Source organism: Jaminaea rosea (assembly GCF_003144245.1).
Source record: "Jaminaea rosea strain MCA 5214 unplaced genomic scaffold BDZ90scaffold_3, whole genome shotgun sequence".
Lineage (NCBI taxonomy): Eukaryota > Fungi > Basidiomycota > Exobasidiomycetes > Microstromatales > Jaminaea > Jaminaea rosea.
The window spans coordinates 34068-48464 of record NW_020289977.1 but is presented as its reverse complement, the minus strand read 5'-3'; the positions used below and the strand labels follow the sequence as shown (position 1 = coordinate 48464).

The 14397-nt window shown below is 62.6% G+C and overlaps 4 protein-coding genes across 4 annotated transcripts; 2 read left to right on the top strand and 2 right to left on the bottom strand.

Annotated features, from left to right (window-relative positions):
• Positions 1–629: 629 nt before the first annotated feature.
• Positions 630–6303, bottom strand: BDZ90DRAFT_230733 (hypothetical protein). Its single transcript, XM_025505584.1, has one exon. The coding sequence runs from the start codon at positions 5925–5927 to the stop codon at positions 747–749; it is 5181 nt and encodes a 1726-aa protein (XP_025363322.1). The 5' UTR covers positions 5928–6303; the 3' UTR covers positions 630–746.
• Positions 6304–6678: 375 nt separating this feature from the next.
• On the top strand, positions 6679–8889 carry BDZ90DRAFT_230732 (hypothetical protein). Its single transcript, XM_025505583.1, has 2 exons — positions 6679–7221; positions 7304–8889. Exons 1-2 carry the CDS (start codon positions 6755–6757, stop codon positions 8802–8804), a joined length of 1968 nt encoding a protein of 655 aa, XP_025363321.1. The 5' UTR covers positions 6679–6754; the 3' UTR covers positions 8805–8889.
• On the bottom strand, positions 8850–10714 carry BDZ90DRAFT_230731 (putative RFC3-DNA replication factor C, 40 kDa subunit). Its single transcript, XM_025505582.1, has 7 exons — positions 10458–10714; positions 10239–10372; positions 10065–10144; positions 9881–9972; positions 9753–9785; positions 9527–9653; positions 8850–9425 (listed from the first exon to the last, which is right to left on the bottom strand). The coding sequence occupies exons 1-7, from the start codon at positions 10654–10656 to the stop codon at positions 8951–8953; spliced, it is 1140 nt and encodes a 379-aa protein (XP_025363320.1). The 5' UTR covers positions 10657–10714; the 3' UTR covers positions 8850–8950.
• Positions 10715–10935: 221 nt separating this feature from the next.
• On the top strand, positions 10936–14322 carry BDZ90DRAFT_230730 (hypothetical protein; the record flags this gene model as incomplete). The annotated part of the gene is made up of 2 exons (XM_025505581.1): positions 10936–13768; positions 13848–14322. Coding segments are annotated over exons 1-2 (2866 nt in total), but the record flags the coding sequence as incomplete, so codon positions are not given.
• Positions 14323–14397: the final 75 nt, after the last annotated feature.

Sequence of the window (14397 nt, the reverse complement as noted above, 5' to 3'; positions counted from 1 at the left end):
GGCGTGTGAGTCGAGTGATTGGTGAGAAAACACCCGACTCCCGCAGCCCCTCTTTCGTGGTTGCTGCTTGTATGCGAGTGAAGGGGGAGGGGGGGGGGCGGAGGAGAGAAGAGGTGTGTGACGACGAGGGTGAAATTGGTGCTACCTCTGCTGAGGAGGAGGAGGAGGGGAAGAAGGAGCAATCGCTTAATCGATGAAGCACAGCTAGCACAGAAGAGAGCTGGCAGAGCAAGGCAAGGCGAGGCAAGGCTGCTGCAACACGGAGAGAGCGAGCGAGAGTGCGAGAGAGAGAGAGAGAGGAGCAAGCGCCGAATCCCATTCGACAAGTCGACACGACCGAGCGAGCCAAGTCGAGCGCTTGGACTGGACTCACTGACTGGCCCTGAGCAGCCCAGTCGGACCGGCGGACCTCAAAGCCACGCGGGGCATAAACGATGCACAAACCAACGAACAGCTCAGCATCAGCAGAACGCTCACTCAGCCCACTTCGCCGCAACGAAACTCTCTCACACTCTCACGCTCAACTGGGTGGGTGTGGGGGGTCAAACTGCAACGGTGAGGATTGCCATTTTTGATAGTGACCGATGCAACGCAACGCAAGGCAACGCAACGCTCGGCGACGGGCTGCTGGGTGCGGGGGGGGGGATACACACTGACAAGAGGGGGAACCAGCGAGGCGAGCGAGGCGAGCGAGGCGAGCGAGAAGAGTTGAGATGAGGTTTTGCTCTTCACATCTACGCCTACGCCTACGCCTCAACATTACGCTCCTCCTCGACCTTCTCCAGCAACTTCTGCTTAGGCGTCTTAATCCCTTCTCCCTCTACACTCTCTGCCAACTTCTCCACATTCTCCTGCGGCAACCCAGCCCCGACGAGGAGGATGGCCATGAACTTGTACACGCTCGGCACATCGATGGAAATATCGTCCAGCATGGCAATTCCTGCCTCCTTGAAGCCGGCCTCAAAGTCCTCGTCCTTGAGCAGCGACGACTCACGGGCAGAGGAGAAGAGACGCGAGACGAGACGGACATCGTCCTCCTTCTTGTTGAGGGCCACCTCTGTGATCTTGGTGATGAAGGCGGGGCGCCGTGATGCTGGGAGCGTCTCGAGAGCCATGGCGCCTTCTTTGACGTCGCGGATCTCCATGTACTCCTTTACGTCATTGTCGATCTTGCGTGTCGCAGTCGCATCGTCCATATCCGCCGGCGCGGCAGCGTCCTCAGCATCGCCATCCTTTGCGTCGTCTCCCTCCTCTTCGTCGTCCTCGCCCTCATCGCCCTCGTCGTCCTGCCCCTCGCTACCCGGCGCCGGCTTAGTACGCGGCGCCAAGTTGAGCTTGGGTCGCTCAGCCTGCTGCGGCGGTTCTGCCTGGTTGAGCATCTCGAACATGTTAGCGCTCGAGTTGGTGCGGCTCGGCGGCTTGGATCCGTCCTCAGAGCTCTTCTGCTGCTTCTTGGCAAAGACGTTCTGCGGTCCCAAGCCGAGAGAGAGCGGTCGCCCAGATCCGGTGCGCTCGATGCCCTTGCCAAAGGCGGACATGTCGCCCGTACGGGTCGGTCGCGGCGGAGGAGGAGCATTGCCCACTGACGTCCACCCGTCGGGACCCACAGGCTGACCAGGGCCGGGGAAATCGCCACGCTGCTGCCCTCTTCTCGATCCACCACGAGAGGGGGGTCCACCGCGGGAACGAGCAGCAAGCTCGGCCTCTGCTTGCTGTTTCTGCTTTGCTGCGTCCTCGTGGATCTGTGCAATGCTCTTCGGTCCGGCAGATTCCTGCTTGCCCTTCCAACCCGCAGCGCGCAGCTCGATGACGTCTTGGATCATGAAGCGCATGCGCGAGTTGATCGACTCGCTCTTGCTCATCTGCTGCATACGCTGGAAGTAGATATCGATGTGACCGCGAGCCTTCTCCGTGTCGAGCTGGCGACCGACGGTGGTAACGAGCTTGCAGAGGGACTCGATCTCCTCCTCCTCGGGGTCTGTAGCGTTGCTCAGGAGCTTCTTGATGCAGTTGTGCATGATGCGCTCGGTGAGCATGGACAGCTTGAAGAGCTCGCCGATGAAGCGCACCAGACCCAGGCCGCGACGCTTCGCCTTGGCCGCAGCGTAGTACTCGTCGCTCATGAGCTCTGCCTCCTTGTTCTCCTCGACCTTCTCACCGCGCTCGGCAGCCTCCTTGGCCTCGGCCTCTGCCTTCTCATTGCTAGCCTTCTTGGCCGAGTCCTCCGCCTCCTTACTCTTGGCTGCGTCGACCATGGCGTCTCGCATGGCCCAGCCGCGCTCGAAGTCCTCTTGGCATCGGGTGAGGAGGTACTTGCGGAAAAGGTGACCACCAGTGACGGGTTTGCCGTCGGCTGTGCGAAGGCCCTCGTCTTGGACGTCGAGGCTGAGCTTCTCTTGGAGCTTGCGGCACAACTGCGCGTACATTTCTGACCAGGCAGCCTCGTCCGTGGCCTTTTCAAAGATGAGCGCAATGACCTGGCGCAGCGTGCGCCCATCATTCTCCTCGGTAGACTTGTTGGCCCACTCCAGAATCTGATCCGAAATGCTGGCAAACTTCTCGACGGTGAGCTTGTTGAGTAGCGCCTTGACCTTGCGCTGCACAAGCTCGGGCGAATCGGCGCTGACCTTGGTACCGGCCTGCCATCTAGTGTCCGAGTGAGCAAGAGGAACAACCTGGTCCATGGGGATCGTCGGCCCACCCTTCTCTGGCGGGTTGACCTTGCCCTCACCACCGCGGCCTCCTCCTGGCTCTCGTGTGCGGCCACGCCTAGACGCTGTGCGAGCGCCTGCAGGGACGCCTGTGCCCATCATCTCGCGAGAGGGCAGAGCGCCCGACCCGCTGCCGCCACGCGACAGGGGCTGGGTACGGCTGCTGGCGTTGAACGAGCCCATGGGCCCCGAATTGCCAAATGCGCCGCCTGGTCGCATGCCTGAGCTGGACTGGGCGAAGCGCTCCTCGCTCGTCTTGGGCGGGTGGGAGAACGACCCCATACCACCCATGGCTGATCCTGACCCGGTACGCCCAAAGGCACCACCCGCTCCACCGAGGCCGCCGAGCCCCAGTCCTTGGCCACGCCCACCTGCCGCGGGAGGACCCATCTGCGAAGACCTGCGCCCGCCAGCACCACGGCCTCCCGCGCCCATCTGTCCTTGCTCCATGCCAATCGAGGCGAGCGGGGGCATATCCAGCGGCTTCTCTGAGTACACGCCCATGAATTGCAGCAGGAAGTCGCGGTCGTAGCGGAACTTGCCAGGCTCGGCAGTCTTGTTCAGCTCGGGCTTCGGAGATTGCACGTTCTCTGGGTAGGCAACCTTGGAGATGTCGTCGATGAAGCGTGCGGAGCCCAGGGCCTGCGAGGCAGCAGAGGCTGGCGGCTCGCTGCTGCTGCTGGCAGGCGCGGCAGAGGCCGTCTTCTGAGCCGCGGCAGTGTCGAGTGCAGCGGGCTTGCGACGCTTCTCGAGCTGTGCGCTGTCCAGTGTGATGCTGGTGCCGCTACCGACACCGCCGTTGGCGCTGGTAGAGGCGGACATGGAGCTCATGGGCTTGGCGGGGAGGCCAGCGAAGCCCGGTGTGCCAGGAGTGCGGGGCGTAGTGGGGAAGAGAGGGGTACGGCCGACCGTCTCGTGCGGTGTGGAGGGGACAGACGATGCCTCTCGCGCCATGCGCTCGATGTCGGCGACGGAGCGTGGGGTGCCTAGAGCGTCCTTGCCTGCCTCTGCGCCGGACTTTTCGCCCGTAGCGACTGACTCCTCGGCGTCGAGCTTGGCGCTCTCTGCCTGTGTGCCTGCGGCATTGGTGTCGATGACACGGTCGGCGACCTTTTGCTCGTCCTGCTCCGCCTTGTCCGCAGTAGCCTTGGGCCCCTCGGCAACCTTGGCATCGGCCTCGTCCTTCTCCCGCGCAGCCTGCTCCTGAGCAGCGGCGGCCTTGCGTGCCTCCTCCTCTTTCTTCTCGGCATCAGCCTTCTTTTCGGCCTCGAGCTTGGCTTCGCGCTCCTTGTGCGCCTTTTCCTCTTCCTCGCGCTTCTTCGCAGCCTCAGCGTCGGCATCTGCCTTCTTCTTGCGCTCTTGCTCGGCCTCGTCAGACTTGGCGAGGGCGGCCTCCTTTGCTGCGGCCTTCTTGCGCTGGTTCTCCTCTGCGAGGGCCTTTACACGCGCCTGGAATTCGTTGGCCGTCTCGATGCGGCCTTTCGATGAGGGCGTGGCAGGAGCGGCTGCGGCTGCGGGCGTGGGCGTGGATGGAGCGGCTGCGGCTGCAGGGGCGGGAGTCGCAGGTGCTGCAGCTGGTGCCTGGGCGGGCGCCGGGGTGGCAGCGGGCGTAGAGGCAGGCGTAGCGTCCTTGCTGTCGTTGGTCGGAGCGGGTGAGGCTGCTGGGGCTGCAGGCTTCGGCGTCGGCGCTGGGCTAGCCTTGACGTCGACTGTCGCCTTGGTGTCAGGGTTGACAATTCTGATCGCGCTGCTCGCGCGCTTTTGTGCAGGCTCAAATTGTCTCGCCGAAGGACTCATGGCATTGGCGCCGCTGAACGAGTGGCTCGGGCTGTGACCATAGCCGGCGCCTGGCATCTGGAAGGCAGGCGGAGGGCGACCCATTCCGAGATGACCGCCGTGGATCGAAGGTGACGCAATGCTGCTGGGAGCAGTCGAGGGCGAGAAGGGCGCAGCCTGTGCTCGACTGGATGCTGGGGAGGAGATGGTTGCGGGCGTGGAGGGAGGGTGGTGCACCATTGGTGAGGCGTGCGGTGAGCGGGCCTCGAAGCCCGGCTGCTGTTGTTGCTGCTGCTGCTGTTGCTGCTGCTGCTGCTGCTGCTGCTGCTGCTGCTGCTGCCACTGAGGCGGGTGGCCACCTGCGTACTGGTAACCGTACGCTCCCGCGCCCATCGGATAGTACATCTGCTGAGCGGCGTGCTGAGCATGCTGCTGCCAGTGAGGTTGAGCGCCGCCCATCATCGGCTGCATAGGTGACTGATTGAGGTGCGGGCTTCGCGGCTGATGAGGCTGGAAGGGTGCTGGCATGCCACCGGAGGGAGCGCGCATACCACCTGCACTCGGCGTGCTGAAGTGGTGAGAGGGGGAGCGCTGCGGCTCAAACGGCTGGCTCTGGGCGTTTGGGTGGTGATGCTGAGGCGTTGCCAAGAGGGACGGATTGCCGCCGACAGGAGCGGGTGTAGATGGCGGCTTGTTGGCTGCTGCTGCTGCTGCTGCGGTGCCGTTGCGGTTGCTCACAGCAGGCGACGAAGGGGGCTGAACCTCGGTGGCGGGGGCTGCAGAAGATGCCTTGACGCCGTTCTGTGAGTCGGTATTGGCAGGAGCAGCAGGTGTGGCTGCCTTGTTTGCAGCATTCTTGCCGCCACCCTGGAAGAGCTTTTGGAAGTCGACCTTCTCGCGAGGAGCCGGAGTCGCTGCATTGGTGGAGCCTGCGGCACCCTGGCCACCGAAGCCGACGACTTTTTGCTTTGCAGCCTCTACGGAGCCAAAGAGGGCTGGCTTATCGCCCTGCAGATGCTGTCCCGATGTAGGCTGAACGGCGGGCGAGGAGGAGAGAGCAGCGCTCGAGTCGTGGACGGAGCCAAAGTTGATGCCTCCTGGTCCACCTGAAACGGATGGCTTCGCCATGCTAACTGGTGCGCCTCGACGAGCATCTGCGCCTGCGCCTGCGCCTGCGCTCGCCCCTGAGCCGTTGACGCCAGGCGTGGCAGTCCTGCTCACAGCATCAGCGGGCGACGCATTTCCTGATGAAGTGGCGGTAGAGGATGCGGCGCCTGCTGCTGCGCCGCCTCCTCCTCCTCCTTGCTGCTGCTGCTGTTGCTGCTTCGACTTGGCAGCGGCTGCAGCGTAGTTGAAGGGAGCTGCTGCTGCTGCTGCTGCTGCTGCTGGGCTGGCGTTCTGCGACTGTTGCGGCTGCTGCTGAGCCGGTGTCGTGCTCATTCTACGTCGATGAGTGAGCGCGAATGAGGACTAGATGGGAACTAAGGGCGTCGAAAGTCGTCGTGCGCTCCTGGCGACTTGCGATGCCTGATCACTCCCTGTGTGGATGAGAGTGACTTGCTGTGGGGAGTGCGACTTCACTTCCCCTTTCTGATGAAGTGGAAGTAGGACAAAAAAGGACAACCGAGGCAGGGATAACCGCCTGGAAGGTTGGGGGGAACAGGGACGCTGACGAAGGCGAGGAAGGAGCGTCGCTCGACTTTCTCTCTCTCTATCGTCTACTTGACGTCTGTCTTCTTCTTTTTCCCTCTCTCTCTCTCTGCTTAAAAAGCGGAGAGAACTCTTTTGAAAGAGGTCAAGGGGGGGAGAAATGGGGGTGGAGAAGGAGAGAAATGAATTCAAGGTCGTCGTCGACTGGCTTGGTTGCCTGTCTGCCTGCCTGCGTGCGTGAGCGAGCGAAGGGTGCAAAAACTCAAGGCGCCCAAGGCTCAAGGCTCAAGGCTCAAGGGCACAAGCAACCCAGCAGCAGCAGCAGCCAACCGTCCGCCCGCCCCGCCGCCGCGCTCCTCTCTATGTGAGCTCGACTCACTTTTGCCCGCTCGCCCGCTCACTCAGCCGGTCACTCGCTCTCGGCGACTGGCGGGGCATCAAAAGTGCGAGGACGAGAGACGCTTCCGTTCCGATGCCGTCCTAATCAATCACGACGCGAAACAACACCGGCGAGGGGGAACGCAGCACAGCAGCCTCGGCATCCCGCCCTCGATTCGTCGATTGAGTGTTGGTTCCTCCTACTCTCCACACGATACCACCGCCATATCGCGCCGCGCATGGACGTCCATCTCAGCACCCTCGACGCTACGCTGGCCAGCATAGCTCAGCTGCAGCGACACGTCTTGACGAACCCCAAACCGCAACCCTTCACCAACGCCTACCTCGCGCCAATCGACGCGACGCTCCTCGCTAGCCCGCGCCCACCGCGCGACTTCATCAGAGAATGTGATGCCTTTGAGCGCAGGCTCTTCCATTTCCCCGCACCCGGTGGGATGATTGACGATGGATCCGACTCCTCGGCGGCCGACAGGATGCAGCAGCAGCATCGCGACGTGGAAGAGGAGGCGGCTGATGTAGCTGCGGAGCTCGTGCCGAGGAAGCCAGAGATCAGGACAGTCAGTGTGCCCACGCCGCTGCGACCCTCTGCGCAGGGAGGCGGCAATCGCAACGGTGGTGCTAGAGGGTCGAAGCAGTACGATGCGAGGGCATCTCTCATGGCGGCTCAGCGACTCAATGACAACTAGTGAGTGCGAGGCGAGTGACGCGAGCGGCGCGAAGCACGAGCGCCCTCAATACTGACCCACGTTGCACCCCGACACCAACAGCCAACGCGCCCCACGAGCGCGCAAGCACATCCGCCACCTCCTCAAACGCAACACCGAACTCTCCACCGCTGCCTCAGCCCACACGGCTCAAGCTGCCAAGCTGGAAGACGTCCTAGCCCGTATCGCGAGCGGCCAGGATCCGAACACGATGATGGACGAGCTTTCTGCCCTCCTCGACGGGTCCAATTCCATCGACGCGCCCACCGCAACGTCGTCGACTTCCCAGGATGACAAGGCAAAGAAGCGCAGATTGAGGGAAATGCGCGAGAAGCTGCAGACAGCGCGCGAGGAGCTGAATCGCGAGGAAATGGAGGTCCTGGCACTCGAAGAGATGAGGGAGGACATGCTGCGCAGACGCAAGGCAGTGATGGCCAAGAAGGCGGGAGCAACGGGAGCGAGCGGACCGAGTACGGATGCGCCAGGGAAGAGAGTGCCTCGGGTGGTAGCGGCAGCGCAGGCACAGGCAGCTGCAGCGGGAGCTTCTAAGCCTCGCACGTCAGCTGACGCGTCGACCTCATCATCACCCAAGGCAGCAAAGAGCACCGCTCCGCTCGGTCCCGGCGTTCGCAAGCTGGCAGCGAGCGCCCGAGGGCGACCCAGCGTGGCTCTGCCCCAAAGCAAGCCGGCAGAAAGCGCGAGCGCGAGCGCAAGTGCCATCAGAAAACCCTCGACTACGCTGCGCAAGCCCTCTGCCGTCGGAGCAGGTCCGCGAGGCTCAGTTGTCAAGTCAGTAGAGCCTGCGCCGGCAGCGGCTGCTACGACCGACGATACCCTGCAGCCCGAAGGCGGCCATCACGATGATGGAGACGACGACATTACGGTCCGTCTGAAGCCCGGCGAGTCGCAGGCACCCACGCAAGAAGAAGAGGCAGAGGCCGACGAGAGTCTCCTCCTCCCTCCCCCTACCACCACCACACCCGCATCGACCGACCCCCTCTTCCGTGACCCTGAGTCCACGGACGAACTAGAGCGACTAAGCGAAAAAGTCTGGGACACCTTTGGCGAGCACCTCCGCTTCTTTGCTTCTCACCTCGAGTCGGCTGACGCGACGACCACGCTGGGCCTGTTGCGCAAGCTGCTGGGCGCTTCGACGCTCGAGGGTGCGGCGGGCGGTGCAGCAAGGGGAGGAGGGGGGGATGACGGGTCCTCCGTCTCGTCAGGAGCGGCCACGAGCTCTAGTACAGCAAGCAGCAGTGCGGCTGGTACGGCTGTTGCTCCCCCTACGGTGCAGGCGCGTATCACTGCTCTTACCCTGTTGCACCTCCTCACTTCCTCGGACGCGGAGCAGCCGCATAGCGTTGAGTTCCCCCTGCTTAAGACGCGTGCGAGGCGGTGGTACGAGGACGAGGTGAGCGAGGAGGAGAGGCTGGTGCACCAGCGTGAGGAGGGTGGCGCAACGGATGGGGAGGCTCTGGTTACTAAGGCGGTGTATGCACTCGTGGCTAAGAAGCTGTTGAGGATCAGGAGGAGTGGGGGAATGGCGAGGGTTGGATTCAGTTGAGCGCGGGCGCGCGTGCACGCGTGCGAGCAGGGAGGAGCGAGCGTGCTGTGGAATCGAATGTGATATCAGCGCGAAGGCGCATCAGATGAACCGCGAGTGAGACTGCGACCGAGGGTGAGCGTGTATAAGAGCACTGCGTGCGTGTATTACTTGGCCCCATTCCCCTTGGCCTTGGCCTGCCCCTGCGCTTTGGCCGCCAACTCCAAGCTCATCTTGACCGCTCCGAGCAATGCAGTCAGTTGCACCTTTTCCGCCCCTCCCGTACTCAAACGATGCTCAATCCCACCCAACTGATCAAGGAGATAGACCCTTGCCTCCCTCCCCACTTTCACCTCATCCAAAAATTCATAAATGCCCGAAACCATATCCGCCAACGCCATCCCCTTCTGCGCCTTGAGCGCCGAAACGGTATTGTAGGCCGTGGTGAATTCGTCGTTCATCATGCTCTGAACCATGGCGCGGATATCGTCGGGGTGGGGGGAGCCAGTGCAGTTGTAGACTGCCGTGGAGTCGATGGAAGGATAGGCGGCATGGCAGGCTTGGAGGACGTTGAGGGCGCGACGCATATCCCCCTTTGAGAGCTTGAGGAGGGCCTCTTTGCCGTCTTGCGTTATGTGGGCACTGCGAGCGCGCGTGCGGGCAGAGGACGAGTCAGCTCACTCCTGCGTCTCCTTAGCATCCGCCTCAACATGATCATTGTGCGGGTTTGGCTCGCCACGCACCCTTCATTTTCGATGACGTGGTCCAATCGCTCCTCTACCTGGTCGAGCTCGAGAGGATTAAAGCGGAAGCGCGTACAGCGGGACTGGATTGCTTGGATGATCTTGTTGACATAGTTGCAGATGATGCCTGGCGTGGGCGTTGGGGCGTGGGGCGGTGGGGCGTGGGGCAGAGGTCAGCTGGAGCACGGGGGAGGACCGTCGTGGCTGATCGAGGGGAGGAACGTACAGAAGCGGACGTTGCGCGTGTATTGCTCGATGACTGGTAGCGAGTGCGAAGGCGTGGGCAAGAGAGGGACTATCAGTGAGGAGGGGCCCTTGTGGCAGTCAGGTCATCCTATTGCCTTGCACACGCACCTCGTCGCAAAGCCCCCTGAGCCGCAGCGGTCATTGCGTCTGCTTCGTCGAGGACAATGAGCTTGAATCCTGGCCCTCCTCCTGCGTTTCCGCTGCGAGGGCGATGCCCCATGAGAAGGAGAGGACGTTGTGAGTTCTAAAGCGGGGACTCTGAAAGGGGGCAAGATGGGGTTGAAGGACTCACGAAAAGACGTTTCGCGTACTAGCAAAGCTCTTGACTTGCTCCCTGACCACCTCAATTCCTCGCTCGTCCGATGCGTTGAGCTACACCACGGACCGAGAGGACCAGCATACAGCGTTGCGTTCGTCAGCCATTACTCGCCGAGATACTATTGGGTATTGGACAAGACCTACGTACTTCAAGCACGTTGTTCCTCCAATTGTCGCCATAGATCTTGCGAGCCATAGCCAAGATGGTACTCGTCTTTCCCGTTCCCGGTGGACCGTAGAAGAGGAGGTGGGGCAGACGATTCTTTTCTATGAAGCTCTCGACTGCGGGTGGTGCGGGGCGGGACCCAGGATAAGACATTGTCAGCATTGTCCTACCTGCCTTCCACTGCGTGACGATGGTGCTCACCAGTCGTGGTGATATCCCTGTGCGATACCAAGTCGTCCAGAGTGACTGGACGATACTTCTCGACCCAGGGTAGAAGGTCCTCATCGCCTGCTGCGTTGGCTTGCGCGACGGCGATGTCGCTGGCCTTACCCTTTCCTTTCCCCTTGGACGAGGAAGATACGGCGTTGGCGTCGGCCATCTCTGTGTCGCCGTTGGACATGGTGGCGGCCGGCTTCGAGTGCGACGGTTGGGAAATGGTGGTGCGTCGTCGAGGATCGACGAGAATGATTAATGACTCTCGACTCGCGCTTCCGTTCGTGACCCCGCCGCCGCCGCGCCCGGCCCACGCACGCACGCGTCGGTCTGCCAGGCTGAGCCTCAGAGTGGTGGTTGCCTTTCCGCCTCGACTCACGCGTCGGACGCCGACTGAGAGCAAGCAAGCCAAGCAGGCTGGGGCCCAAGCGCAGAGTCGAGCACCAAGTCAAGCAGCGGCTGGCCTGGCGGTGGTGGCTCTTGCGTCCCGTCGTCCTTCTCCGCATCTCCAATCCAACTCGGCCCACATCGACTCGACTCGCGCTCCATCTCATCATTCATTCGTCGCCTCTCTCCATGGCAGATCCATTCCTCGAGGATCAATTCGCCTCCCCGCCCCGGCGCGACGGCATAGACGCTGCCGGGAGCGATGCAGGCAGCTATGCGGCTCATCGACGCCGAAGGTCCAACAGTCGACACTCGAGGCGAGCATCCGTCGAGCCGGAGCAGCAAAGGGTTCCACCAGTGCCGACGATGTCATTTCCCACGTCGACCTCGCGAGGAGGCGGGTTCGGAGATGCGGCGCCAATGGAAGGCGAAGAGTACCTGCCCCCGATGACGGGCCCGTCGAGCAGGAGAAGGCAGAGGTACGATTCCGTCGAGTCGTACGGGAGTAGCGTCATGCCTGCTGCGCTACCTTATGCTGCAGGAGGAGGAGGAGGAGCAGGAGGAGGAGGGATGAATGGCGGGCAGCAACACCACTCGAGCAAAGCGCGCAGCAGCAGTCGTACGCAGCGACAACGAGAGCGAGAGGGCGAGGGGAACCTGCTATCCCCGACGTCCGGCGGAGGGCTCGAGAGTTGGCTGCGCTCACAGGGCTCAGCGGGCGTAGGCGCAGGCGCAGAATCAGCGCAAGGGTACACCTCATCTTTTGCACCTCAGGGTCGCGTGAGACGAATGGGCTCCGAGGCGGGATCCGCAGCAGGGGAAGGAAGTGTGGGAGGTTGGTCACAGGGCACCACGAGTAGGCGCAATCACCACAACAGCAAGTACAAGCGCGAGGAAAGGGTCAGGTCGGCGAGCAGTCGTGGCGCATTGAAGGAGGTGTATGAGGGACCGGACGATACGCCGCAAGACAACTTGCAGCGCTGGCTCACCTCCTCTGCTCTTCCATCCCACGCCCCGCCGTCTGCGAGCACCACCAGGCATCGCGCACCCTCCAACGCCGGATCGGGTCTACCCTCCAGCATATCAAGGCACTCCATCCGCGCCGCCTTACATCGCGATATCGCCAGCGTTCAACAACAATCCGCAACCCAGCCGATGGCAGCAGCAGCCCTTACCTCTCCTACCCCGCTCCGCTCTCTCGTCCGCGGCCTGATGAAGGAAAACGTCCCTGCGACAAGCATAGTGCTCATCGCTCTGGCGCTAAACAGCTTCTTGCAATACCTCATCGCCCGCAGCTCGGCGGGCACCGCAGGATGGGAGACCCTGCGGCACTGGATGTCCCTAACGACCAACGTACCCTCGGACGAATGGTACGCCTACGATCTGGACCATCGCCTCCTCGATCGCCCACCCCTAGCCTCCGGCTGGGCTTACGCGGCAGGGAGACTCCTCTCTAGCTCGTATCCGGAGGTGGAAAAGGGACTACGTTTTCCTCCTCGCCCCCTCGCCAAGGGCGGCGGACCCCTCGCCCCTCTGCCGTTGTTGAGCCTCCTAGCCTCACTCATCTGCTACGCGGGTCCAGTGCTATTCTTCCTACATCGTCGCCTTGCAGACCGCGGGCGGCGCACGCGAGCGATTGCTATCCTGTCCATCCTGAGCCAGCCGGCCTTCAGTCTTGTCTCCTTTGGGCTTGGAGGGCTCCAGCCCCTTTACTTGGGCATGGCCACGCTCGCCATGGGATTTTGGCTCACTTCGCTACCCAATCCTGGCGCTGCAGGGCAGGGCAGGGCAGCGCTGCAACGCATCACGACGCTTTCGCGCAGGGTAAGCTACAATTACGTGGCAGGGTTCGCCACCTATCTCTGGGCGGTCGGGCTCGATCAGACCTGTTTGGCCTTCGCGCCCGCCGTGGGTGCGCTGTTGCTGGGCCGGTGGGTGGGGCTGGCAAGCGTAGGCGGCGTCGCGAGGGGGGCAACGCTGACCGTTGGGCTGGTAGTGGTCGCGGGCTTGACTTTCTTGGTCCTCTTTTGGCCTTGGGTCCGCATCGACTTTCCGGGGCAGGGCAGCCAGTCTCTCGGCTTCGAGGCCACGAAGCGCGTCTTGGATCGGCTGGTCAGCCAGGCGTGGAGATGGGATGTCGTCGTGCGTGGCTCCGCTTCCTCTTCCTCCTCGTCCCTGGAGGCCGGGGACCGCACATTCTACGGTTCCCTCAGCCAAGCCCTCGACTTGGACGGCACACAGCTGCAACGCATTGCCATCGCTCTCACGACGCTGGGCTGTCTCTATCCTTTCCTGATCCTCTTCCGCGCTGCGAGGCAGACGGTACAGATCGAGATGCGTCTCTACGAGGACTCAACACGGGACCAAGCTGCCGCGCGCCCCAACGGCTCTACGCTGGCGTCAGCATCAGCGTCAGCCTCAGGCCCGGTGACTGGGAACGGTAAGGCCAGGCTGCGCGAGCCATCTCGCAGCAGTCGTAGTCATCGGGCCAGCTCCGTCGCCCCCTCGGATGCAGGCAGCGATCTGCGCAGTTTTGCCGAGTCGATGATCAAGGGGGGCAGCAGTATGAGTCTAGCGGGCACGGCGGGGGTAGGGTACGCAGGAGATGGTGTCATTGGTGGTGGTAGTAAGGAGATCGGCGTCCCCGTGGGCGTGGAGGGCGTCAGGGTAGCCTCCTCCTGCCCTTCGCCCAGCGCCGCTGTCATCCCCTACGCCTTCCTTGCCGTTGCCCTCTCCGTGTACCTCTTCTCCCCGCCCGCGGCCCAGGGCGCGGGGTCTGGGCCGCTCAAGGTTCTACTGCCCTTGTTACCTCTCACGCTCCTCATGGTGGCCAAGGGGGACGAGTATGCCGAGGGACGCAACAGAGCCGATTGGGCTTGGGCGGCGCTTGGGAACAATTGCGCTGTGCTCAGGTGAGTTTCCCTGGAGAGAAGTAGAGTGGAGAGGAGACTTCAGCTGACCTTTGCCTCGCCTGCTTCCTCGCCGTGCCAGTCTCTGGCCTCTCGTCCGTACACAGCGTCTCGGCATTCCGGGCTTGGGCCTCGTTCTAGTTTGGAACTGGTTGATCGGACATCGTCCCTTCTCCCCCTCTGCCTCTCAACCGAGCCTCTCTCGCCTAGCACACGCGGCCATCCTCGTCGCGCAGGGCACCTCCCTCCTCGTTGGCGGTATAACGGGCGAGTCGTCGCCGATTGTGTGGACGATGGTCAATCTCGTTACGACACCTGTATGGTTCGCGGTGTACGTCTGGTCGTTGTTGAGGATCGGGGAGGTGGCGTTGGGTTGTGGAGTCGAGGTTGGGTTTGGGATGCGGGGTGGTGGGAGTGGGAAGCAGCAAACGAGGACGCCAATGGAGCGCAAAGTGAGATGAGCAGGGGCGGCGGGTCGGCGTATATGTAGCATTCCATACGAGCTGTACTGCGACGATAGCTTAGCATAGCTTGGATACCATACCATTTCATCTGCCCACGTCACCATAGTGCATTGCTTGGCAACTCTTTCCCGCTCTGACGGCCACCCGATGCAGGGCGGCGGCAGCGAC

Coding starts and splice junctions, on each gene's coding strand:
- BDZ90DRAFT_230732 (XM_025505583.1), top strand. CDS start 6,755: ATGGACGTCCATCTCAGCACCCTCGACGCTACGCTGGCCAGCATAGCT. Junction 7,222..7,303: donor CAGCGACTCAATGACAACTA/GTGAGTGCGAGG, acceptor CGACACCAACAG/CCAACGCGCCCCACGAGCGC.
- BDZ90DRAFT_230733 (XM_025505584.1), bottom strand. CDS start 5,927: ATGAGCACGACACCGGCTCAGCAGCAGCCGCAACAGTCGCAGAACGCC.
- BDZ90DRAFT_230731 (XM_025505582.1), bottom strand. CDS start 10,656: ATGTCCAACGGCGACACAGAGATGGCCGACGCCAACGCCGTATCTTCC. Junction 10,373..10,457: donor CAGGGATATCACCACGACTG/GTGAGCACCATC, acceptor CACCACCCGCAG/TCGAGAGCTTCATAGAAAAG. Junction 9,654..9,752: donor CACGCGCAACGTCCGCTTCT/GTACGTTCCTCC, acceptor CGCCCACGCCAG/GCATCATCTGCAACTATGTC.